General features: G+C 45.1%; 1 protein-coding gene across 1 annotated transcript in view; it reads left to right on the forward strand.

Moving 5' to 3' along the window:
- Nucleotides 1-26,073, forward strand: part of LOC104279715 (REST corepressor 1) — a gene marked incomplete at its 3' end in the record, with an annotated part of 29,100 nt that extends 3,027 nt beyond the window's left edge. Inside the window, exons 2-5 of the mRNA XM_009877091.1 lie at nucleotides 15,606-15,658; nucleotides 19,653-19,814; nucleotides 22,395-22,513; nucleotides 25,995-26,073. Coding sequence (XP_009875393.1) covers nucleotides 15,606-15,658; nucleotides 19,653-19,814; nucleotides 22,395-22,513; nucleotides 25,995-26,073 — 413 coding nt within the window. The remainder of the gene's footprint in view (nucleotides 1-15,605; nucleotides 15,659-19,652; nucleotides 19,815-22,394; nucleotides 22,514-25,994) is intronic.
- Between the last annotated feature and the right edge of the window lie 467 nt (nucleotides 26,074-26,540).

A 26,540-nucleotide genomic window follows, 5' to 3' on the forward strand; every position in this document is an offset into this window, starting at 1 on the left:
ATTTTGACATGGTAAGAGACATGCATAATAGAAATAAATGCCTACAAGGTTAACTCCACATGGACTGGAATGAAATGCCTGAGTATGTGCTGGTTTTGGTGTGCTGGTTTTTTTTTTTTTTTTTGTGATTGACTACTGAAAGCTACCCAGGGAAGTGATGGATTCTCTAATTCTTGATGCCTTTTTTCAAACCAGGGGTTCTTGTGATGTGCATTATCCTTGGTGGGAGGAATCACTGGAAGAGTGGAAGGAACTGTGGGCTCTGGGAGGTTGTTGTAGCCCCTTGGACTTTCAGTACTGTGAATCCTCGCTAGCACATCCATTCTTAATGTTACTGTTCAGGTTGAAGTGTTGGGGTGAACAAATCCTTCCAATCAGTAGCCATGTTGGTACCTGTGTATAGTTACGTTCATTTGTACTCCAAAGCCTTTAATCCATCCTGTGCTGGTTCTTGTGGTAAACTCTAATCAGGACTTTTCTCTGTTCCCGTGGCTGGGGCTTAATGGGAAGATGGAAGTTCATGCAGCACGTGTTAGCTGTCAGCTTAGACTGACGGGGTAGCTCTCCTGAGCGGGACAGTTCTGTGGAGTTGGTGAAACTCTTGGGAGCCACCTATGTTAAAGGTGAATCTGTGCTACAAAACACTGTGAGCAAATCTGTGACAGTGCTCAGAGCAATACACACTGATGGGTTTGGCCGAGGGCTGGCCAGACTGGTGGAGGTTGTGGGAGAGTTCTCTGTAAGCTGCTGAAATGAATCCTGGAAAGACTAGCGTATCAGCCAAGACCGGGTGGATATCTGTATACCTGGTGCTCCAGGCTCATGCAATTAGTTAAAGCTTGTTTGGGTCCCATGCACCTTATATGTTGGAGCAATGTTTTAATCAAGTTGGAGAAACCTTTTGCCTGGATGCCATAAAATGATGAGTAGGGTAGAGAAGATCGGAACAAGCAGAAGTATGTGTTGGCACATTGATCAAGGTGGGTGTGTTCCCCACCCCGTGCCTTGTTAACCATTAACACTGGGTACAAGCCACTTACTGCCGTGCCCAGAATAATGCTCAAGTTGAATACTGCCAGTATGTTCTGTATCTACTGCCAGGCTTCTGCCTTTGAGGGGTCACTTGCATAGCAGTTGCCACCCTTACTGAGTAGCTCACAAAGTTAGCCCAAAGCTGGAGTTTTGTCCTGTCGCTTTTGAAGAAGAAAGAAAGAAAGAATTGTCATTGTGCAGTAGCTGAACATTTGGACTTAAAATAACTGTGCTCCCCTTCCAGCTCTGCTCCAAATACCCTGTGTGCTGTGGCTGGTGTCGCACCTCTTACAAAGAGCTTGCTCTCAAAATGAGGACTTGGTGGCACGGAGGGCAACTGTTCTGGCTGTGCTGGGACTCTGTCACAGAGGGTGGAGAAGGAGACGTGGAGAGAAGAGGGAAGAGTGAGGTCTTGAGCAAGATGACATTGGGGAGCAGGAGCAGCTAGGTGGAAGACAGGCATCTTTCTTTGAGTGGCATGTGGAGAAGGAGGAGGGAAATAGTAAAAAATGCCTTGTAATGATGCTGTAAAAACCGTGCACAGGATAGAGCTGGGCCAGCATGAAGCTATTAATAAAACAGCAGTGTCTGTGCCAAGTACGCCAATGGGTGGAACCATAAAAGTGACATTGGGTTGGTTTAGAAATGCGCAAGTGCTGGCATGCTGCAGCTGCCCAGGACAGAGGAATGGAAACCAGGCGAGAGGATAGGACGTGATGATTGCTTTTATGCATCTGCAGTTCAAAGGTGAACTATGAGAGGAGAAAGATTTATTTGCTGGTGATAAGCTCTGTTTCGAAAGTAATTTTTCTGCTCTCTTCCTGACAGAATACATGTGCTGCTAGATGGGAGCTTCGATTTCTCACTGGTGTGTTGGTGGGTGTCTCCAGTGGACTGGCAGTTTATGGGGTGTCACTGAGGAGGCAGGCACTATCCCCAATACCTGTGGGATGATGGTTGCAGTACTGGTTCTATTTGACCTGATAGCTGATCAGCATTGGCACCTTGGGATGCTCACCAGTCCTCCTCTCCATTACCTCCTGGAATCTCTCCCTTCGAGGCTGCAGCCTGTCTTGGTGCACTTGGAGAGAATCTAGACAGCCTCCTTCCCCTTGGGAGGGGAAGTAGAAGTGTCCAGGCGGCATAGGGACAGAGGAATACCAGAATGAGGTGAAGCATCGAGTGCTCCGACATCCTCATGATGTGCTTGACCAGACCCTGTGGCTTGCGGGGAGAGGGAGGAGTCCCTAAATGGGATGCAAAACCTGATGCTGGGAAGGCAGGAGTATGCCAGCTGAGGCTCTGGTGGAGGAAGATGTGCTAGTTGCTATAGTTACATGGATATTAACCCTCTCATGTCTGGGTGGGCAAGGTTTAGTTACCTGTGCCACAGGCTGGGTAATGGTTTGGGAGTGTGGAGTAGCAGCGCTCCACCCTAGGGAGCTATGAGTTGGCATTTGCTATCACAAAAGCTTATGTCCCGACCGAGTCTGTACGTGTGTCCCCGTCATCAGTGTTCTTTGGGTAGAGAGCAAGTTTTGGTAGCTGTCCTCTGTTGTGAAGGTGAGATGAATCCCAAAAGTTCTGAGGGTAGGTTGCAGGTTTAAGTAACCGGAGTCTGTGTCCAGTGGTAGTTCAAGGAGTAGTCTTTGCATAGAACAGGCTATGATTATTCTTCAGTTTTTCTTTTAAAGGGGGCATTAAACAAGTTTGGCAGTCGCCTTTGTCTGAATTTTCTGACTTAAAATGACTGCCAGAGTAGAGGATAGGAAAGTGTTCATTTTCTCAGGTGGCAAGTGTCTGTTTTCTGTGTGTAGCTGAGCCATAGCTGATTTGAGAAGGGTTTTTGCTTGGGCATAGCCTTTCCCCTTTCAGCTCACTTATTTTGGCCAGTGAATTCTGCGGACATATGACTCCATGAACTGTTGTCATCATTTCTTACTTCCCTTGGGGTGTAGGGTACCCTCACAATAAATAGATGTGAATGGAAAACCACAAATTGGAGAGAGTATGCTGGCGAAAGTGTTGATCTTGCAAACTCCCTTTTTAGAAAATGAAGCCCCTATTTAACAGGATGTATGTAAAATGGAAGGAATTAATGCTTCATAGCTACCTGAGAGTCACCCTGTCCCCAGCCCACAGGCATCAGCAGTGCAGGTGAGGATGTGGTCTGGTGTATATTCAGCAGCAGCAAAGCTGATTTTTAAATCTCTCCTCTCCGTTGTGCTGTAAACAGGATCCTTGAAACACTTGGAACTGTGGGTTTAGCTTTGGTCTCCCCTACCCTCCAACCCCCATCATGTCTGTGACCTGATTTACAACACAACCCCACAGAAGGTTCTGTTGGTGCTTGGTGAGAGTACAGCCACCTTGCTCAGAGATGGGAGAGTGGGAGCTGCTTAGGCTTTGCCACTGGAGAGAAAAGTATTGTTGAACTCATAGCTGAGCTTTTTTTTTTTTTTTTATTTTGTGGCTAAGTGCTGTGGGAGGTTTTAAAAGAAGTAGTGTTATGTATTGTGCTTTTCTTGGTTTGGGGTTTTTCTGCTTGTTTGTGTCTGAGGTTTGTTGTTTTGGTTTTTTTTTTTTAATTGAGGTGGTAGTGGATTCTTTTTTTTTTTTGGTAGTAGGAAAAATGTTATCCTTAAAAAAATAGCTGCCAGGTAGAGCCAAGACTTCCAGGTCTCTGAGGGGTGGACTTTAGGGGTTATAATTGTTGCCTGAAACTAAGTGCTTCAAGAGAAGATAGCAACAACTCAAGTGAGAATAGCAAAAAACCCCCAAACTTGTGATCTTGCTATTTCTATGTGCTCCTTCCTTAGAAATACTGGTTTGTTGGCTGTCCCAGTGAGAGCAAAAAAGGATTAGTGGAAAAGCAGAATTGGGTTTATGTTTATCCCTAATCCAAGTTTCATATTATGCAGTGAACCTGGCAGCTGTGAAGCTTGGATGCATATACAGTAGCTGAAGAATACAACTCCATGAATTCAGAAATGAGGGAACTCGTGTTTAATTTAAGATTCTGCTTGAGTTTAGCTGTAGAAATAATACAGCCATGGCCACTTCTCCCAGCAGCTGTGGTTGCTGCACTTCAGAGAATGCTCAGAAGATGAAGGTGAAGGGATGCAGTTTTTCATTTTAGTGGAGATAACTCACAATGCTTGTAGTAGCAATATTGCAAACAGCAAAAAGAAGATACTAGGCTTCAAAAGCTGTGGATGTATCCCAGAAATGGCTGAGTTGCCTCAAACTTAGCTGCAGTTTCCCCTTTGTCATCAGCTGTGCTAGCTGCTGTTGCAATGGTGTGTGGAAATTAGAGCAGCTCTTTCATCATTATTGCTGCAGGTTGATATTTCTGGATCCTGAATGCATATTTAAATTAACATGAGAGTTTTAACCCTTTCACAGCAGTGGTTTGTATCGAAGCCAGGACAGCAATTTAGTTTGAAAGGACTAGGGAGTGTGTTTGAGATTAATTTCTCTCAGTGTATGGATTGTGTTTTTGTTTGGGTGGGGTTTTTTATTTTTTAAAAAAACAAAAACACAACCACCAACCCACAAACAAAAAAAAAAAAGAGAGAATGTGTTGGAGAGCATCCAGGAAAAGGATGTCTTACCTAAGGTAGCTTGTTATCCTAGAGGAATTTTTGCTGCTGTGCTGGGAGTAGGGGGGAAGGGAGGCGGGGGGAGGCAGTCACCAGTGCCTTCATGTACCTTGTTCTCTTCTGCCACCTGTTTGTTCCTCCTTTTTACTGCAGCATGAAACAGGCCTCCTAACCTGTCGAGATGACCCAGTTTGAAAATGCTGGCTGCTGCTACTGTTGCTGCTACAGGGACTGAACTAGTCCTGGCACTGGGAAGAAGCTTTTTTTCCTAAGAGAAGTTTAGAGACAGGATGATGTGGATGTAATGGAGTGATGATAGCTGTGTTAAGAGTCACCCTGGCAGCAAGCCTTGGGCTCTGAAATACCCTTGGGAGCAGTCTTACTCAGGCTGATAGGCCCTATGTGAGTTGTAGGACCAGTATGACGAGAACTAGCAGGCTGCAGCTACTTCGAGCTGCTCCGACCCAGCCCAGGGACGGGCTGAATGCACTCCAGTCGTGCTGGTCTTGGTGGGAATGGAAGGCTCGGAGCATTTCAGAGGAGTAGGTTTGGTTTTCTCCTGACCTGTTGTCTTTTACTGTAGCTGTGAAGGGAAAAATGAGAAAGGTCAGGGAATTGAAGGGTAACTATGTTTATTTTTAATTTTTTTTTAATTTCTTCCTTAGAGCCAGGTTAATTAGCAAATGCACCAGCAAGTGCGTGCTTGCAGGGATGTGATGGGACCAGTGTGCAGGCAGGGAGGGCTCTTGTGAGCTGTCCTCCTCTAGGGAATGCTTGAAGAGGTCTTGGCCAAACCAGCTTGCTGGGATGAGCTCATGCTGCCGGGTGTGACCTTTGCAGAGGTGCTGGTGCAGGAGGCAGAGCAGCTCGGCTTTCTCAAGGACGCGTGCCTGGGCTTCCCTCACCACAGTGTGTTTGCTGTGGCATTATTTAGTCTAATTAGGAACCACTGCCACTAGTTATTTTTCTTGTACTCTTATTTTTGCACTCCATATTTTCCCAATCATGTGCTTCTCATGCAGATTCATGTTATGGTAGAGTAGTAGTGAGTTTTACAGCACTGCGAGGATCAGTAGTGATACATAACTTCTCAGAAAGGGCTGGGCTTCTAACTCCTGGCTAAAAGCAGTGTCTGCCCTACTCCAGGATCTAGTTAGTGATACTGGTTTATTGCAGGCTTTTCCACTCAGTCTTTTAGGATCAGCCTTGAAGGCTGAGGGTTTGTATCAAATCCGTGTTTCAGCATATGCTTTGTCAACCTGTAACTTCATTTTTGTTCCAAATTGACTTAATTTTATGTATTTTTGAAGACCTTAATATTTATCAACATAACATAAATACTTAGATTTAGAAGCTACTATAAAGATTATGTTGTCCTAGATCTGACTGTGTAAGCTTACTGTTTCTTTTCCACAGACTTCTTGGAGTGGTCAAAACCATTTCTTTTTGGTTTCAGACCTGTATGACCTGTGTTTCCCAAAGGCTCTGTAGTCTACTGTAGGGCAGTCCGTATGCGTTTGTCTGCAGTTACCTTCTGATCTCCAGTAGAGTAAGGGCTCTTCACCTAAAATTCTGTTTATTTCCCAGGTTCTCATGTGTAGGGTATTTCCATGAATTTCCTGAACCCCTGCACTTTAAGCTGTAGAAGGTGCTTGTCTATGTTGCCTTAGTTCATGGCTGGCCTGATTAAGTGGTTGCTTATCAAGCAGCTGAACTGTTGTTACAGGAATAGGAACTTTCAGGAGAGGTGTAGGGCAGACTGCTGTGGGGCAGAGCCATGGCTGCTCTCAAGGTAAGCTGTTCTCTTTAGGTTGTGCAGCACTCAGTGCTTGTCTCAATTGTTTTGCTTCCTGCTAACTTGCTCACATCCTGCTGATGTTAAAGTGAGGAAAATGGAATCTTCCAGAGCAAATCTGAGACCACATTTTTCCATTCTTGGCTCCCAGGTACAGTAGTGCAACAAGTGCGGTTGTGGGAGAGCCCTTGCCTTCTCTGAAGGTGCTGGCCCCAAACACCTGAAATATTAACTGTAGATGGGTGACAGAAGTATCTTAGTAATACTTCAGAAATGCAACTGAAGGACTGTTTAGTTACCCTCCAACACCAAGCTGCCTGCACTTAGTCCCTATCGTTTTTCATCTAGTTTTGCTGAAAGCAAGTTCCCTGCAACTCGTTCATGAGTGCAGAGGCCTGCTGGGTTGCTGAGGCTATTGTGTTACCTGTATAGCTGGGCTGGGAAGCGAGGAGGCTGGCTGCCAAAAATAACTGAAATAGTCAAGTGGTGCTTTTGTGACCTGACCACTCACCATTCAGGATCACAGATTTCTCCTCTTCTAGCTGCTGAGGAGATGGATGTGGGCAATTACAGCTGAAGGCTCTCTTGCCTCTGCGAGCAACGCCTGGCTCTCAGCATATCTGCCGAGGGCAGCTCCTCTGTGCGGCTGACTCGTCTCCTGCTTTTCGCTGCCTGCTGGCATGCCCGATGCTTCCTTTCTGCCCAAGTGACATCCTTCAAAGAGGCAGCTAGGGGACAAATTGATCATTTCTTTTGCTTTTGTATTCATTCTAAGAGGGTCAACTTGACTTGTCACAATGTCACAGTGTAACTGGTAATAATAATAATGAGCAATAATTTAACCTGATAGCTCTTCTGCTCCCACACATCCCTTGTGTGTGTGTGTCCTCATGCTGCACAAAGACCCTATTTCATGGGGAGGTGGAGTTACCCGTACTGTTCAGGAAGCCTGGCACTGGTAATGGTACTTTTATTAGTTTGCATGATGACTACAACAGGGAATATGACAGTTATGGTATTAGACAGGAACTTCCAAAATCTTTTGGAGGGTGGAAAATGGATCTTTGTGGAAGACTTCGCCTTCTTTAGAGCTTTGAGTTTGGATATTCCTTGATGGCTGCTGAAGCTGATTGACAGCACGTTACTTGACCAAACTTTGTGGTAGTCTGCACTGACTGTTCTGCAGACCAAAATTTTGGCTCGGATGAAGAGCTAAGATACAGTACTGCAGCCTTGTATCAGACTGCTGATACAGTAGTAGTCTGAATCTGTGGTCTCCCATATTGACTTCCGTTGTCAGTGTGTGTCAAACTATTTTTCTGAATTAGTGAGTTTGGCTTGTGGAAAAGATGCACTGGATCAGATATTCTCAAAGAGTGCAAAAAACATTAATTTCTATAAGAAAGACTGCATAAGGGAGGCTTCTTCTAGTCTAAGTTACCTTCTCCTGCATTGAACCATCTGATCAAATAATTTTTTTAATATTCTACCACTGGTCACAACTGTATTGATAATGTTACTGCTTGCGTTGCTTGAGCATGTTGCCGCATGTAGTTGAAGTGTGTAATCCAAGGCTATAACCTCTCCGTAGAGTTAACTCAAGCCATGGTTTGACAGCAGAATAAATCTGACTTTAGGGCTTCTTGGACTGAGTTGAGAGCACTGTGCTGAATAATGCAAAGAGCTGTTCTGCTATAAACTCACTTTGTTATTTAGGCCTGTGCTGTGTTCATTCATCCTGTCTGTGACTTCCTGTCTATGTCTTAGAAGGTCATATGTGGGAATGAGTATTCCCTCCCTGCCAGAAGCTCATGTGTGTTGGTTTTATCTTCTTATATGGGCTTCAAACCCAATATCAAGTGTTCTGACTGATTACATTTAATACAGCTCAGTGTCTGTGTCTGGTTTAGGATCAGGTTTGTGCTGCTGAATGATAGCTGTGCTCAGATCCCATATGGTCACAGATTAGGTCCCTGGGTGATCTACTGTGGCTTTACCTGTCTTGTGAAAGGCCCCAGAGGTAGTGTTTCCTCTTTGCTACTGCTCTGTCAGATGTTCCTTGTCCTCTTCTCTTCTGCGGTACGTATGGAGACATATGGGCTCATGGTACCCAGGGCTCTGTAGATCCTGAAACCTGTGCCATTCCTCCAGTACAGTGGCGTTCAGTGCTGTGGTGGAGCAAATTTCTGGCTGAAGGTTGAATGTGATGGATGCTTAAGAAGCAGTCTTTTCTTCCCAGAGGGTCCTCCGTGGATGCACTTACAGTGGGCAGTCACATCGCCCTTCTGAGGGAGAACAGCAGCAGCATCACAGAGCAAGACAGCATCAGCCAGCTGGCTGCCCGTATCGTAATCCTCATTAATACACCGCCCTGCACATATACATGGAGTGTTGAGCCTTTTCTTGATGTGATAGTGCCAGGTGAAGGCTGCAACTTGAGGAATGACCATATGTTGGTAAAAGCTTTAAAAGTAACATGTCTGTTAGCAAAAGGCCTCTCCTGGTAAACCGTTTAAAAGAATCTGGCAAGCTACAAAAACTGCTAGGTCTTCAGTACACCTGTGTCTGCAGTACAGACCTTCTTCCTGGTGAAGCAAAATCTAAAGGCAGATGAGTCAGGCCTTTAACCATTGCTGGAGTTTCAACTTTGGACTTGCCCTTAGATGCAGGTCATGAATGTATTAAAAATAATAAAAAAGTGTGTGGGAGGTGATATGGTGTTACTGTTCTAGCTTATTAGTGTGCACCGGTGTGTGGGAACTGGTTGCCTTTGGGTGAGAAAGAAAGCTTTTCATGGATATTGGGGCTTTTGAAGGGATGACTCTCCCAGCAATAGGGCACTCCGTTTTATTCCATGTTTTACGCTTTCTGAGGTTGCAATTTCCAGGCTCCAGGTGTGGTTCCGTGAGCAACTTTTTCCTCACCAGTGCTTGTTTACATAGCCCTGCCTGTTCCTGCCTGCCTGCTCACCCCTGCTGCTGCAGTGCCAGGGCAAGGAATGAGTCTCACTTTTGGCTGAGCCAGTCTCGTCCCTCGCTGGATCTAGGAGGGCTTGTCTCTTCAGGCTTGCATAACCTGTTAGCGAAGTATTTTTATATGGTATACAACCATATAAGAAGTTTAAAACTGTTAGTTTTATGAACATCATGCTGCTTCTTGGTGGTCAGCATTTCAGTGCCTTGAGTGGCTTCAGAGCTGGTGCAAGAGAAGGGGCAGCCTGCATAGCCAGGACTGGCCATAGGAGGTTCTGGGACTGCCTCTCCTGGTAGGTGAGAGCATCTTGGAACTTCCAGCCGCCACCACTCGAGTTTGCATGGCTTCTGAGCCACTTAGGTAGGAGAGGGAGTTAATGCAGCAGGAGAGGGATGGTTGTTTTTCAGGTGCAACAGTTTCCCAGTCCGGTTCCCTTAGAGTCCAGGAAAATACTTGTGCTCCCAGGTGGGAAGAGGTGGCTGGAGGCTTGGGGTGCTTAACCTCACCCTACTGCCAAAGGAGACTTCTAGTGCAGTGGCTCGCTTACAGTCCTTGGTACATGGACAAAATATGACACGTGTAAAATCTGAGCTACAGGGAGGTGAGTTGGGTGGGAGGTTGAGAGATACTGTGAAGTCCCATCACTCCCTGGGGCACTGCAGGGTATTTTCTCTCGCTCCCATTCAGGTAAGCTTCTCCAGGTAAGGTTGGTTTTCCATAGCCTTGCAGTTGCATCCAGACTTTCCCCTCCCCTGCTGCAGATGGAATGAAGTTGAGGCCTAAATTCTCTTGTGCCTTCATTTGCACGAAGTGATTTTTTGAGTAGCCTTTGTGTCTGCGGAACTAGTGTTCTCTAGTTCTGTTTCACAGTGTTAAACGAGGCTGTGTGCCTGCCCAGGTGGGTGCATCACACAGCACAAAACATGGCTGTGCTCTGGCTCTCTGCTCCTCTCCTGCCTGTGACACGTTAGATATTACCAGGAAGAGGAAATAGCTTTTCCAAGGCAGAAGCCCATTGTAAGTAGGTGGGTTTTATTTTCTTTTAAGTGATTATACCCAGAAAAAGTGGTCAAGCCCACTTCACTTCGATGTCTGCCTGTTTGGCGCTGCCTCCTGTTGCAGGTGGCTTTAGCGAGACACTTATCCAAACTCTTGTGGTTTTTGCAGCTTCCTCTCCTGTGCTGGGACCACGAGGTGGCAGGATTGTTCCACGAGTGTGACGAGGGTGGCGGGACAGCAATGCAGCTGCTCATTTTTATGGCCACGGCAAAAACTGTGCTTAGTTGTTTGCATACCATCATAATTGTGTTTTGAAACTTGGAAGAATTTCACGTATATGTGTCTAATCTCTGCTCCTTATTTTCTTTATATAGCATTGATTTGTTCTGGGTCTTGACGTGGTTGTTGTTGTTTTTTTGTTTTTTTTTTCCCCCCGTCTCTCCCCTTGTTCTCAAGGGAGATGAAGGGGAGGGGGAAATATACAGCAACATCCAGAATTCCTCACAGGTTCCAGCATTGATCAAACCCTGTGAAGCACATTACTGAGGCTATGAAGGCTGCTGGTTTTGTCCTCATTTCACCCTGTTCTGTCAGGGTATTGCATCACGTAATATGCAAAGTGTTCAGAGCTCCTGCAGTACCCCAGTAATAGGGGTGAACTGAGGTTGCAGCAACAGCTCTACCTCTGCATTCCTGTTGCTTTCTATAGGCTTTAGCACACTCACTTGTGCTGCAAACCCTCCTTGGGGTCACTGAGTCCACTAACCGTGATGCGATGCTTGCAAGATCATTAAGAAGCAATTTGGGCAGGAGGGAGAAATGCTCCCAAAAGACCCACTCGGAGAGATCATTTAATCTGATCAAGTGGTGATGGAGTCATTTCTTTCAGGCATTTCTCTTTCCAGAGTTCTCCCACCCCCCTGAAATTAATGCCTCTGTTTTACATCTCTCAATTCACTGTTCTAGGATGCGGGACTGAAAATCAGCAATGCAGTTGTTTGCTCTTGGCTCTCCTTCCCTTTGTCAGCCAAGAGGGTCCCCTTTCTTTTGCCTCTAGTGAGGAATTCTTGGAGGAAGATTGTTAGCAGAAGAAAAGGGTTTATGAAAAGGACAGATGGAAACGACCACAAAATTGAGGGGTCTGACAGCAGCATTTTGGTCAGAAACTCTCCTCTCTAAGGGGCAGGAGGGGCAAGCATCTTCCTGTGTTTCCTTTCCTACTCTGGTTTGCTTTGTCTCTTTGGATGTGTTAGTGCTGCACACCTGGGGTCCTTTTGTCATCTCACTGCAGACCTTGCTTCTCTTTTGGAGAGGAGAACACTGTGCTCCTCTTTGCTGGTGACAATGTGTATGTGGGCCTCTCTTCCCTCTGTGTCCCTACCTTTTGTGCTAGTTCTACCTTCCTGGGCTGTAGGAAGGGGTTCTTTGAGCCAGTGCTCATTCCATTTTGGGTGTGGGGTGGACAGGAGTTCCTGCTCACACCCACATGGCTAAAATGCATAGTAAAGAAGATACGTAGCCAAAGAGGTAAAGAAATACCCGTTTATGATTCTCGCTTCCATCCCTCCCCCCGTCTGGTTTCTAGTAGCAACAAGAGCCTTCACAGGAGCAATACATCTCTGGTGTCACACGAGCGTGTCTGTTCAGGTAATGTCTTTTTGGCCTGATCTGTGCCAAAATATCTTTTCAGCAGAGAGAAATGAGTTGGATGGGAAGGGAGGATGCCCTTGTCTGCCCTATTGGAGGAAAAGTTATACTGGTAGAAGGAGGGCACGGTGGTGTGGTTCATGCTGGGGAAATGGGATGGGATTGCTTTGCTGCTCTTGCTTATTCTCTTCTGGAAAGCAGCTAAGAGCTGCGCTGGCAAACTGTCTCTTCTGGTGTAAGCAGGGCTCTGCCTCAGGCTCTTCTGGCTCTGAACTCTGATGTCTAAACAGATTGCTGAGTTACGCGCTGAGTGTGACTGAATGCCACTGAAACGCAGTGGAGCAGAATTTCACGTGCCCGCTGCCCTGGGCTTACTAGAGGTGCGTGGGGAAGGCAGGGATGTGAGAGGGCGCTTATTCATCTGGTGTGGCATGTGAAGCATTAAGCTTGTGGCAATTCCAGGCTCTGCTGGTACGGGAGACTAAAGGGATCCTGTGACTCAGCTGGTGCCATGCTCTTTCTTGTTCACTTCATATGGAGGGGGGTGGTAAAGAAAGAGCAATCGGAAGGATTGCTCAAGGGACTGTCATACCTTTCAGATGGTGCAAGCATCAAAGCAAGTGAGCCTACAATTAGCCAAGAAATGACAGGCAGAACGGACTTAGATTGTCAGTAAGAAGTAGAGAACAAGCCAAGAGTAGAGTACGATGATGTACTCCCTGTCCTTCCTTTGTCCACAACACTCTTTTAGTGCATTGAAGGAGCGTTGCTGTGTGCCCATGGTTGATTTACTGCCTTCTTCCTTTTCCTTATTTTTCTTTTCTCTTTCTCCACTGTAACGACGAGATGTAACACTGAGATGTTAGGGACACCAGCATGACAAGAAAAGCATCCTGCCTCCTTTCATGGTATCCAGTCACTCATAGTCTACTATTTGGCTCTATGTTGTATTGACTTGAATCAAGAGAAATCCTATGGATATGTGGGGACCTTACTCAAGAGAGAAAATGTTGTAATGCTTTTTTGAGGGGTGAGGAACAAGGGGGGGTAGATGTGTTTTGATTACTTACAGCATTTTTCATAAGAAAGGTAATATGCTAGGAAGAACGATCTCATCTCTTCTCTGTATATATTAAATGGTAGGATGCTGAAGTCAAATCAGGAACTGTAGATCTTTCCACAGTGAAAGCAAGGTAGTTAATGCAGCAGTACTTAGCATTCAAGAGCTTAATTCAGCCTTGGACTTCAGAGTATTCAGCTCCATTCCTTCCCCCTTTCTTCACCTCTTCTTGAGACAAAATACTTAACGCTGCGTGTGCAGTACCTGTCCTAAGGAAGCCAAGAACATTTAGCTTAAGTAGAAGGAAGTGCTGTGCTTAGGGTTTCCTGGCAGCCTTTGGTTTTGGTGTGGTTATAAAGTCTGGAAATATCTGAAGTCACGCTTCTGCCCACATTCTGCTGATGTTCCCTGCTCTGTTTGGTGTGAGGGCACACAGAAGGGAACAGCCTCCTCCCTGTTTTCCCTGTGTGGTCTGCCTTGGGATGTGGTTCTGCAAGTTGTGTGGTTTCGTGTTTTGTTTTGTTTTTGTTTCTTCCCATGGCAAAGGTGATTTCTGAGGCTCCTACCCTTTGGTTAATCCTCAGGATGTTCTGTTAGGCAATGGCAGTGATTTCAGCCTGAGAAGTTTCTATCACTGTCCCCGTTTTGTTTGCTTTGTGCAAGTAAAGGTCATTTGCAAGAAGGGGTGGTTTTCATCCCAGTTCAGCATGGTCCTTAGAAACAATTTGTTGACTTGGAGAGGCAGATGCATTTGTGCTGCAGGGATGCAAATGAATGGTTGTCGCCACTTCTGTGCCAAAGGGCTAATAAAGCTTCTACTGAACCTGTCTAGAACATGGTCCAACAAACGGGTTCATCAGGCCCAGGTAGGTCTGTGTTATGTGTAAGTGGGAGCTTGGAAGAGCAAGAACCTCATGGAATGTCCTTGCTAACATGGAACTGGGCCTGTATTTACTGCATGGTCTTCTCCTACCACGATGTGTGGCTGTATTAATATTCTCATGGGCTTTTCCATGGCACTTGCCAAGGCCTTTATTTGCAACACCTTTTTGTAAAAATTGAGTGATGCATCTCCTTTCCAAATGAAGGGCTAGCATTGATATCGCATGTCATATTGTCTAGTAAAATGGGAGATCTCCTTCAAGTACCTCAGTTTAATTTCTTTTTACTGATGATAAACTGAAAATGAGGCTGATGCTTTCCTGCTGTGTGTTTTTAGACCTCTGCACTCTGTTTTTCCCAATACATTTTGGGTTCTTTATTCAGTTTGCTCAGCTGAAGGAAGAATCACAGTGTCCCAGCTTGAAGGAAAGGCTTTAAGAAATGCTGTGCTATCAGATGAGACACTCCATGCGGGAGTCTTTATAAAGAGAGAAGCACATGTGAGAGCTGAAGTTAATCGCAAGACTCAAACTGTGGGAAATGCGGCTTCGTCAGCTGCAGCGTGCACAGAACCATTTCCTTCCGGAGGTGCTACGCGTGCTCTCGGATGAGTCAGGTGGTCAGCACGGGGATTTGGGTGCATCCCTCCCCAGGTGTCTGCAAAGAAGGAAGGGGGAATGATTTTTTGAGTTTATTGCTTGAATGACTTGTCCAAAATTTGTAGAAGAATGAGAATCCTGGCTGTATGTACTAGTTCTAAGTCTTTCAGGGTACTTGCCTGTTGGGTTTCCTACAGGCAACCTGTGCTTCCATCATCTTTCACTCTATTAGGTGAAATGGGAATTTCACCTTTTAGTTTGGTTTGGTGGGGGTTTTTGTTTGTTTGTTTTTTAAGGATGTTATCCTTACAGTGCATTTAATAGTGACCAAGCAGAAGGGCACAGACTTCAGAATGCCACCACTGGTACTGACTGATCCAGCCCTCTCATGAGTGCTGTTGCTCAGTCACTCATACAGAAAGAGACATTTTAGTTTTAGTCCCATCTATACAAAATATAACTCCTCAGGGCATCTTCACATTGTAAAGGTTAAAAGCTCTTGGGGGCATAATGATACACAGAGGTGGGCTTTTGTCCAAGATGTAAATTGCTGAGGGATAAGGGCTGAAAAATTTGCCAAGATATCTGCAGTCGTGCAACACTAGGAGTCTGGCAATATTGGAAGGTGTGGATTGTGTCTGGGAATTTTTTGTTCTTTAGGAAACAACTGCTCTGGGTGATTTAAAAAAAAATAAATACCTGAGACAGTCTATATCTTTGGTGAACAAGTTCTGAAATATTGTATATCATGTTTCAGAAGTACTGGAACTGGATTGGATATCATATATTTTAGGCTAGTTAAGGAAAATATGTGCAGTTTGTCTGATACCTGTTCTAATTTTGTTTCCTTTCTTTCCTGAATTGTTGGAAACAGCATCCATTTATAAGAGTCCTCAGTGAAGAGTTCAGTGACCATGACTTAAGTCGCTGTTGCAGGACTGGATTTTAGGCTGGAAAGGGAAAAGGAGATGAGATCGTTATAAGAAATGCTCTTATGCTTTCTTTTTGTTTTTCAGTGGATGAATATATTGCCATTGCTAAAGAGAAGCATGGATACAATATGGAGCAGGTAACAACTCTTTAAATACTCATTTTATTTTAAAATTATTTTTCAGCAGGTGTTAAGACATGACTTAAAGTGACTGCCTAAAACTGCTTCCATTCTACACCATCTGTGTTTTCTCCTCTCCTACCTTCTCCTGTTCCTAGTAGTAACATGTGCTCTGGGGATATGGAGTTCATCCTTAGTTTTACATCAATACTCCAAAGAAAACCAGAACAATTGTAATTTCTAGTGGAGTTTGGCCACGAGTATTAGGCTTCCTATGGTGACTCCCTCTTAAATGCTTTCAGAAGCCCTAAACATTGTTAAAAAGATTGGTTTGTCTTTGGACAGCTGCTTGATTGCAGCTGTTGAGTGCTCCAGTTGAATGCTCCACTTCTGCTTCATGGATTTATTGGCAGTTATTAATGAACTATTGAACCATCATGTGCTTTTTGGAGGCAAACCGATATCTATGGTTATTTACCTTCAAACTCTGCTGTAAATCATTTTGCATTTCATAGATGAGCACCTCAGATGTCCGTGCAGTAGCAGTGGACAACTTCAGCAGCTGTCCCTGAGGTTAGCCGGTGCCTTTAGCCTAGCGATGATGGAAATCCTGGTCTGAGGAGCGGCCTCTCCTTTGCTCCACGTGGTTTAGGATTGTGTGCTAATGTGCCCTGTGGTAACTGACATCAATTTCAACATTCAGCTGGGGAGATGAGTAGACCTGTGCCTGGGAAGCTTTTCTGAATTTTGTGGAGTTTCCTTATGCGCTAATACTTGCCTGGAAATGGAAGGTGGGGAATCTCATGACTTACTGAATTGGCAAATTACGTACTGTCTCTACAAAGGGATTCTGTGACAACTTGAAAGTTCATGAAATTGTTCAAGCAGAGGCCATAGGCATAGAAACCAGTGATTTGAATGGGCAAGATTTCTATTTAAATGACTCTGCTCTCATCTTTGAGTCAGACTTTCAGTGGTTGATACTCGTGCTCAAAAAGACTTTGTGTGGAAGAGGAACGTTGTAGTTGAGATAGCCAGCAAAATTTCTAGCAAAATCAGGAATGATCAGACTTGATAATTAGAGTTTCTAAGAACAGAAGACAACAATAAAAGGAAGATGAAAGTATCAAAAGGCTGCAAACTTAAATGAAAATAAGAAGGGTAGCTCATTTCACCTGAGATGGCTATATCCTAAGACTGGATATCGTGGGTACTATTTGCCAAAAGAAATGATATGAGAGTAGTAAAAGTGAATTTCATCTTTTTCATTAATGGAACTTTTCATTATTTTTTTGTTAATGGAGATGTATTGTTTGGAGAATATAGACTGATTTGGAAGACTTATCAAAAAGAAGCTTGTGATATTTAAACAAACCCACTTAATTCTTGTATTTTGAAAAACTTAGATTTACTAACAGATTTGCATTCATTTTAATGTTGGAAGTACAGACCTCCCAACTCATTCCTTGAGGCCTTTCTCCCTGTTTTTATTTTTTCCTCTGTGTATAAAGTGGAACAAGGGACTCACCACACCACAATGTAAAGTGGCTGATGAAGTTGTAAAAATGCCACTTCTAAAAATTTTCTCATTCCTTCCCTAGCAGTCTTGCATAATACTCTGGAGTTAAATATGTTTCCCAGGTCCTGTGGGATTTCGTAGACAGCTCAGCCTAGGCACTTCCAGGAAATAACTGGAGAGGACCTATCTTACATTGCTTTGGAAGGCACATACTCATTTTGTATTACAGGGACAAGTGTCAAGGCTTTCAAATCAGGGTGATTTGTTGTGTCATCAAGGGACACTCTTCAGGTATCACTGGAGTAGCTGTTGGCTGGGTAACTGTGGACAAGCTGATACAGGCTCCCTGGAAGCCAGTCAGAGCTCGCTTTACCATTTGGCCACCATCTCTGGGCTTTGCTGGCCAAGGCAGCCCCTTCCCACATGTGCATCCCTCCGACAGTCGGTCTCTGTGGAGCCCTGCGCAGGTGGCTCGGCTGGCAGTCATCCCCCAGAGATTTCCCTTCTTCCATCCGTGCCCCCTGCCCAAAACCTACCTTTGCAGATTAAGATGCATCTGTTTAAGGGAGTGGCGAGCCGCCTGGCGGGGCTGCTGGGGCTCGTGCTGGAGCTCCTGCCCGGCAGCTTTTCTGTCCAGCTGGCTGCATCTGCTCCATGCTCAGCTCCACTGCTCTGTCCTTTCTCTCCCCTTGCCTGTGGCCGAGTGCCCCGTTGGCTCCGCTGCTGTCAGATGATGGCTGGAGGCTCGGGGCTGTGCTGGTGGAAGTCCCTGCAGCCTCGCCAGCTCGAGGGAAGGCAAAGGGCAGGCTCTGGCAGGGCAAACCCTCTTGAGCTGGTATTGCAAGCAGCCGTAGGTGGTTGTGCTGAGCAGTCACAGGCTTTTGGGAGCACTACAGCAAGTCTGGCCATGAGCTACAACCTGCTACATTGTAGGCTGGAAAAGCCGTGTACTTACCTGTGTAGGAGTACGGAGCTCTCCTAGGACAGCACAGGGTGGAGGAGGACCACTGCTCTCCTGCTAAACAAGGAAAACCTTGTTATTTATCTCAACTCTTGCTAGTGCCGTAGGGGTATTTAGCACTGTTTTGCCCTCCCAGAATGTCTCCATCCTTGTTTTTCCTTTGCTTTCTCACAAGGATGTTTGGTATAGCTCATATCTGAAGCTGAAAGGGATGGCAGGGAAGAGAAACTCAGTCCTTTGTGACTGCAAAATAGTTTCTTTGGCCCCGTTCTTGCTAGAGTGGCTGTGCAGCTCCTGTGACATCTCAGGTGACTGTGCGGCAACCAAGACTACTACTTCTTGTTCTGCAAGGTGGCAAAAAGGAGGAGAGGGTGCCTGGGCAGCACCGAAAGGCCAATAGGGTCAGGACAAGATCTTGTGTAACACATATTTATACACATACTCTCTACAGAATCTCAGGGGAGCAAGATCCCATAAAGGAACTGCTTTTTGCATAGCAAAGCATAATGGGGAAACCCCACATTTGAAGGGATTTTGTAGCTCTGAGCAGCCAAGGGGAAACTACTAGATGTGAGGGGTAACTGGTTGTGAAACCCGAGCCAAGTTTGCATATGACGAGCAGGTTACCCTGATGTTTTACTCAGCATGTTAGGGTTTGTTTTCACTTTAGAGCTGTTGCAAAAGGCTGGTTTCTAGCTCTGCAGAGTCAGGCCTCCCCCAGGCTTGTGGTGGTCACTGGCATGCGAGGTGCAGCACTGTGTCATAACACACAGCGGCTGTGCACCCCTGGGAGAGAGCTGGCTGCGAGTGAGCATCTTGAAGGTGGTGGGAGGAGGATGGTTTGCAAGTGGTGAAGCTCAGCACATGCACTTCTTCTTTGGAACTGAGAACCAGAGACTGCAACAGTGAAACGAGGCATCTCTCAAGGGAACAAATGAGCAGCCCCCAAAATGAGTGAGATTTGCTCCTCCTTTGGATCAGGGATGTCTTAGCAGCAAGTCAAGATTGCGCATGTTCTCTCCCTTTCCTTCTTCCAGTTCTTCCTTCGTTCTCTTCCCATTTTCCCCCTCTCCCTCAGAAAGAGCCCCCTAAACAACTATAAAAACCTCCAGTCAACTAAACCGCCTTCCTAATTGCACAGAAAATGGAGTTTAGCACTGGCAAGAAGCTTCCTTTAGTCCAACCTGGTTTTTTACGTAGTCTTTTTAAGTCTTTGCTTAGCTTGCCTGTGCATACCATGATCAGTAAAGTTGGAATGAAGTCTTCAATTTCTTCTCCCACCTTTCTGTTTTTGTACTTTTATTACGTTACTGCCTGTGTGGTTTGGATAAACTTCAAGTTGGTCTTCACAACATAGCAGAATGGGAGTCAGATTCCAGGTTTCTTGTACACAGAGTGGTGTCAAATGTAGCTGAGAATTAAAATTTTGTAACATATTGCCTGAGAAAAAATACTGTAGGTCGCCCTTTAGATGCATGTAGTAATGTTTCTTGTGATTACAGTTGTCCCCTTGGTGTCCTTGTTATTCCTAGGCCCTTGGGATGCTGTTTTGGCACAAGCACAACATTGAGAAGTCTTTGGCAGATCTGCCAAACTTTACTCCGTTCCCAGATGAGTGGACAGTGGAAGACAAGGTCTTGTTTGAACAAGCCTTCAGTTTCCATGGGAAAACCTTTCACAGGATCCAGCAAATGGTAAGTGGTGTCACAAGAATAGAAAAGCCGTTGGACCGTCGTCTTTGGTGCTGATAGTGCTGAACTCCTGTCTAATGCTCTTGGGAGAGAACAGATTAAAGGGGACGTTAGAGGAAGAGTATTACCAAGGAAGAAGCAACATTGTTTACGGACTCCCTGTAGAAGTGTTTTCCTGAAGTGCTTTACTGGTTCAGGATAAACTTTGTGCAGTTTTTTTGCTTGGAAATTACAGTTTTCAGTCCCCTGTGTGCTATGGTAGTGTTTGTCTCAGCTGGAGTTCAGGCATGGTCTGTACACACATGCCCACCCACACTCAGAGTAAAGATCATCTCAGTGCAAAGCTGATTTCCTTTCTTACAGCTTGCTTTTTAGGAATTTGTTTTGTTTGACTGTGAAGTCTATGCTCAGTGTGATTTGGGACTGTCAGTGGATGTGGTGGAGGTTGATACATTATTGCAAGCATTCAGTCCCTTGCTTTCAGTTGGTAGTGATGTTTTTTTTCAACTGCGATTAAAAACTTTAAGGGTAAGTTTCTGCCTGAAAGGTAACTGCTGGGGTGTGTGCAATTTTCTTTCAAAAAAGGGAGAGGATGGGATGTAAAATTTTTTTTATTAATTTTATCTTGAGCGTTTCTTCAAGTGGTTCATCACCTGAGTGGGAACTAGACTTTGTTCTTTGCTCTCTCCTTCAGTAAAGTGCCTCTTGAGCATGCCAGCAGGACTCAGTTATGTTGGTTGCAACCCTTTGAAGTGAGCCGAGGCTGTTGCAGTCTGTTCAGCCTCTTTAATGCACATGTGAAGGTCTGTCTTGCTGATCCTGCTGAAAAGCAAGAGTCAACTTGCCTCTCAAGTATGGAGGAAAACTGCCAGGTCCCTTTTCAAAAAGGGTGGAAGGAAGAGGCTCACTTTCCTCGTGTCCTCCTTGAATGTTCTTTCAGTAGTGTTTGCTTTCAAATGTCCTCGGAGTCCTAGGGCCTCCCACTCCCTTGGGTCAGTTGATGAGGCTTGCATATTCTATGGACAGCTGATAGAGAGAGTTGTGGGCTCCTGAAGGGTGAAGTTCTTTTCTTTATTCCTCTGTTCTTACAAAGGGGAAGAAAAAGGGGAGGTGAAAGTCCAAGGGAAAATAAGAGAACATAAAGCCTATTATGTTGCTTAGTTAAATGCCAAAGCAAGAAATTCTCAATTCAGTTTATGTGCAGAAGCATGACTGTGTCCCCAAGTGAAGTGCATTCTGGCACAGGGATGCCAAGCTCACGCACTGCTCCCTAGGTAGTGATATTTTTTTACAGTTGCTCCCAGAAAAGCTATCCTGCATGAAAGGAATTAAATGGCAAGAAGCTTTGCGTTTAGCAGGGGACAGGAATCAATGGCTCGGGAGCATGTTAGTTTATATATGCTGCCCCATTAACACCAGTGTGGCTTGGAACTGAGGGGAAGAATCAAAGCCAGAGAATGAAAAGTGAGTTAGGTTATTTACCGGAGCTGGTTCTGATATTTTGGCACGCTTAGTGTGTGTTTGTAGCCAGGTGGATGTTTGTCACGAGCAGCCTTGTTCCCTGGGTTTGTTCTGTGGAACTCTCTTGTTCCAGCACACCAGCAGCATGGCTACTGGCAACACAACCTCGACATAGCACCTGTGGATTTATGCCTGTGTGCAGCTGTGGGCCAGGGTGGTAGCTCTGGTGTGATCCATTTTTAGGACCTAAAGGCAGCCTGCAGGCTGAGAACCAGGCTTATCTCAAGTCAAGACTTCAACTGCAGTATCTGAATAAGAGAGATCTGGCTCTTGGTCGCAGTTTTGTTTTCCTCTCCACCTGTCCTGCCCTCCAAGCTGAATCAGACCTTTACCTAAAACATGTTTCATTCAGACTCTTACCTTGTGGAAGTCCTGTTTAAGAACATTCATGCGGTGTACCTCAGAAGTAGAGAATTAGTCCTAATGTGTAGTTATACAGTTTTTGGAGGCAGAGTTTTCATTCACAGCTGCAGGGCAGTGACACTGGTGTGAGAGGACGAAAAAAAAATAATTCCGAGACTTGGCGTTTTCCTATATCCTCAGTTCACCGTACAATAATGTTTCACCTTTTGAAAACATCTTTTGTGGAGACCTTTGAATAGACTTCATCATGTGAATGGTGTGAATAAGACACTTTAACCAAACATCAAAGATATACTGGGGTTGTAGCCTGCAATTCAGCAGTTCCTGTGGCTGCTTACACATGCCTGTGTTGGCTTTCAAAACTGTTATCTCAGTTTCAAGGCCCCATTTTGGATTCACTCTTGCTATGTTCCTCTATTCTGACGGGAACCAACTACCTGGCTGGTGAGTGGAGGCTTGCTGAGATGCTCTTTAGAGATTTTGATGTCCTAAACAGTAGTCAGTAACCTAAAACTGTCCCCCATAGATTTTTATTTATTTTTTTTTTTTGAAAAGCTGCAGAACTGATTTGCTTGAGCCTTTGAGAGAATCAGAAGTAGAGAGATCAGATGTTCCTTGACAAAACCAGACCAAATGTATGTGAACTCCTGGGGATACTTTACATATAAACATATAAAAGGATACATGTTTAATTTACAGCTTCCTGACAAATCAATAGCCAGCCTGGTGAAATTTTACTACTCCTGGAAGAAGACAAGGACTAAAACTAGCGTGATGGACCGTCATGCTCGTAAACAAAAAAGGGAACGTGAGGAAAGGTAGGTTTGCAAGCAGAAAGGCTGTGTATTGACGCACACTAATTTCTGAGTGACTATCTCAGAGATTCCTGTTAGCTTGTAAGAAAACAGATGTAGGATTTTTCCCAAAATGTTACCTGGTGCCACACCTTCTTTCCCCACCCCTGTTCCCTGCTGTGCATGTTTTGCTTTGCTTAAAGCCAAAAGGAACCTGTCAGCAACTGGCTGTGCTCCCTTTTTCAACACTGTGCGATTCCTGATTGCCCTCTGGTGTGCGGTGGTCACTGTCCCATCACTCTAGAAGCTTTTTCTCTGATACTGCTTCAGGGTGGAGAAAATGAAATTAAAACTGTTGACAAGCTGATGGACACTGCCGACAGCAGAGCCGGAAAAGCTGATAAGCAGGACAGTTTCAAGGAAGTAATGAAAGAGCTAGAAGTCTGCCTTTTGTTTTCTCGGTGTGATACTCACTAGAGTAGAACATGCACCTGCATCCAGTGCAGCACTCCTCCGCCTGGGCGTGTGCACACACAGACCCTTCCCCTGCCCTCGACTTCAAAGACTGTTGCCTGTAAAAGGCTGTCAGGCCAAGCTCTGTACCCTGAGAAGGATGAAATTAAGGCTGTGGTTCTGAGTGACTGAGAAAAGAGTAGCACAGGGGAACTTGGGACGAGTTCTTGGGCAGAGGTGTCTCAAGGAGCAGTGAGTGCGTTAGGATTTGGGTGAGGAGGTGGTGTTTTCGGGCTGGTTGCCAGCCACTGAGCTTCAGCAGCCAAGCTTGACTCCTGCTTGTGCAGCTTTGTCTGAAAGTTCACCCCCCGGGGTACCTGTTGCAGTCCCTTGCAGGTGAGTCAGCCAGTGGCCTTGCGCGTATTGCTACAAGTATCTCTACAGTGTAGAACTGCCACTCAGGGACTTTGCCTGGTTCTGGAGCTTCTGGCCTCAGAAATGTGGTGATCTCAGGTGTCTGTGGGGAAGAAAAACCCCTCTGAACAGCAACAACTCCATCTGCTTGAAGCAGGTGCCTTCTCAACATGCTTTAAAATGCAGTTGATATCTTTGCAGACAAAACTTGAGGTGCCTGGCTTTGGAAGACTCCTAATGTAACTGGCCAAAATTCTGGAAAAAATTTTCCTTCAAAGGAGTTGCTGCTCTAGCACTTCCCAGGGAGCTATTTGCTGGCTCCAGCATGTATAAGTGAGCCCTGTTTGGGAAGGGGAAAGAAATGTGTTTCCAGGGTTGATCTGTACTACACCAGTGACTCACTCAGCCTCTCCCATCTCTCCACTAGATCATCAGTGGTTGCTTAACAGGCAGGACCAGGGAGAACACTGCCAGCCAACTTGTCCAGCATTTGGTTGGCTTTTTCTGACCTGAGACTCTTTTTCCGTTCTGTTCTTTTCCCTCCTCTGCAAAAGCTGTCTTGATTTTTCTTCTCGCTGTCCTGCTTCTTTCTTATAATTTTCCTCCTAATTTATGAGATGGGGGGAATCTCTTGTAAGGAGTATATGTTTGTCTCATTCTATGTAGTTTAGGGTCTTTTAATACTACCTCTCTATTTTTGTTCTGTGCTCATGAATGAAATTACTGCAGTTTGGAAATACGCTTCGCTGGTACCTATGCCTGTTGGGGGAAAAGCAGCACCTCAGACCATCTGGTGATTGGGAGAGAACTGTGCGGGCTGCCATGTGCTGTGATTTTGTTACCTGTGAGGAAGGCAGCTGGACTGGAAGAGACATCTGCAGCAAGCTAAGCACCAAGCCGTTAGCTTCGTGTTAGATTTCCCTTCTTTACCTCCGTTATGTAAAATAGTCAAACCCTTGCATCCCCAAAGGGTTCGTCACTGCATCCATGCGGGGCGTGGAAGCAAAGCTGGGTGAGTTTGGGTGCCCAGATTTTGAGGCTGTACTGGGCCATTGGGCGTTGGCAAAACTTCAGAAATATTCTTCAGTTAAGTGATCAATGTCTAAACCTGCAGAAATGAGTAGGTGGGTTTTGATTTAGCTCATGTCTAGGGTATTTGCTGGAATAGAAGGGCAAGCTACGAGCACGGCGAAGCCCGTAGGGGTTTGGCCTTTGTAGGAAGGCTGAGATCTGACCTTAGGTGAGAACACAGGGAAGCTTTTTTGAAGATAGGGTTAAGAGGCAGTCTGAGAGATCACTCAAACACTGCTGTATCTCTTCTGTGGCTAAGCAGGGAAATTCCCCAACCTCTCAGATTGTCACTAAAATAGCTCCCAGTGCATTTGGCACCCGATTTTCAGTAGCTGTTCTTAGTTGTCTGCAAGGGGCTTTGTGTATGCGGCTCTGGGAAGGGGTGCTTGTGAGTTTATTCCCTGGAATCGTGATAGCACGAAGTCAATATCTTGTGAATCAGCTCAGGAGCCAGGTGACTTAGGAGAGTAGCAAGGCCTTGTACAAGCGACTGCTGTTGTGGAGATGGATGCCAGCTCAAGCCACCTGGCAGCACGTTCCTCCTCAGCCGACATCTGCAGCGGACATCGCTGCAGCAGGGAGACAGCCCGGAGCTGGTGCCGTTACCACAGCCCCGCTCACCTCACCAGCACGCGCCGTGCCCCCTTCCTGCGGGCACGCACCCAGGCTGGCTCCAGCTCCCCGGCCTACTGGGCGCCGGTGTTGTGACATACCCCTGCCAGCCCAAGTTCCTTGTCCCAGGCTATAAAGTTTGATATGACGAAACAGGTTTATTCTTTTAAGAAAAAAAGAAGCTTTGATTAGACCTGCTTGTTTCTTTGCTTCTGGACATCATCCCAAATGGTGCAATTAACTTTAGTTGTGTATAGTACAAAAATTCTGAATGGCAAAAATATATTTGATTTAATGTCTGGTTAAAATTCCAATGAAGCCCAACTGGCCAGGTGTGCCAAGGTCACTTTTGATATGGCCCCAGTTTCATGCCTATTATTATTCTGTAACTGTAACCTCTTTTCCTTTTCCAGAGGAGAATGAAATGTGATGCAGTCACTGAAAAATAAAACTCAAACATGTTTTATGCTTGTTCTTGAGGGAGTTCATCTTGTGCATGTCTACTTAGCTAAATGTTAAGGAGTTGTATGAAATCCATGTTTTAACTAATTGCTGTAATTCTAAGTTTTTGTTTCTGTCTTGGTTTTCCTAAAGTTATAATGCTCAGTGTCCCATGTTCTCCAAAGATAACTTGTGTAATCAATTTCATGTATCTTCCCTTCATCTGAGGCTCTTTTTGCCTACATACACCACTGAGAAGTCTTGCTTTACAGGGCATGGTCCATAGTATCTTTACAATTAAGAATTTATTGACTTAAACAAAAAACAAATAACCAAAAAGCCAAAACAAAAAAAAAAGGAACACTGACCCCCTAAAAAAACAACCCCACACTCTGAGAATAAAACTGAGGAGAGCTGCTGGACTTGTTATTGCATCCCTGTCTTTCTTTTAGCATGCTATTTAAAAAGAGGGCCCCACAAACTAATAGAGTACTGTTTGATTTTTGTTTTCCAGTGAGGATGAAATGGAGGAAGCAAATGGAAATAACCCAATTGATATTGAAGTTGAACAAAACAAAGAGAGCAAAAAGGAGGTATAATTCTTTTCTTACTACTGTACATATGGAGGTGTTTACTTACTAGATACTTCATATAGAAGCTGACAGTATCTAATTTTCTTTTCATGCTTTGTGTAGTTGTCATACAAAAAAAGAATTGTCTTCAGAATTATTCTTAGATCAAGACAAGTATAGACAAATACATTATTATGGATGTAGATGGGAAAATTTAAGACTTTATCATGCTGTGATAATGTTCTCTGGGAATGTTTCTAGGTTCTTTGATTCTCTCTTTGCTTTTGTTAGCTTGAACCACCTTCAGTATTGGTTTAAGTCCACTTAATGATGTGGAGATGGAGTAGAAGCACTTATGTCCCCACTGAGATTGCTTGGTGAGGGGGAAATATGTCCTTTAATCTGATCTAGGCAGGCTTGTAAGAGCGTGTTTAGGCCTTTGACTCTGAGGTAAATTCTGGTGGCACCAGGATTGCAGCTGCAGTGGT

The sequence above is a fragment of the Apaloderma vittatum genome, unplaced genomic scaffold, assembly GCF_000703405.1.
Source record: "Apaloderma vittatum isolate BGI_N311 unplaced genomic scaffold, ASM70340v1 scaffold2009, whole genome shotgun sequence".
Taxonomy (NCBI): domain Eukaryota; kingdom Metazoa; phylum Chordata; class Aves; order Trogoniformes; family Trogonidae; genus Apaloderma; species Apaloderma vittatum.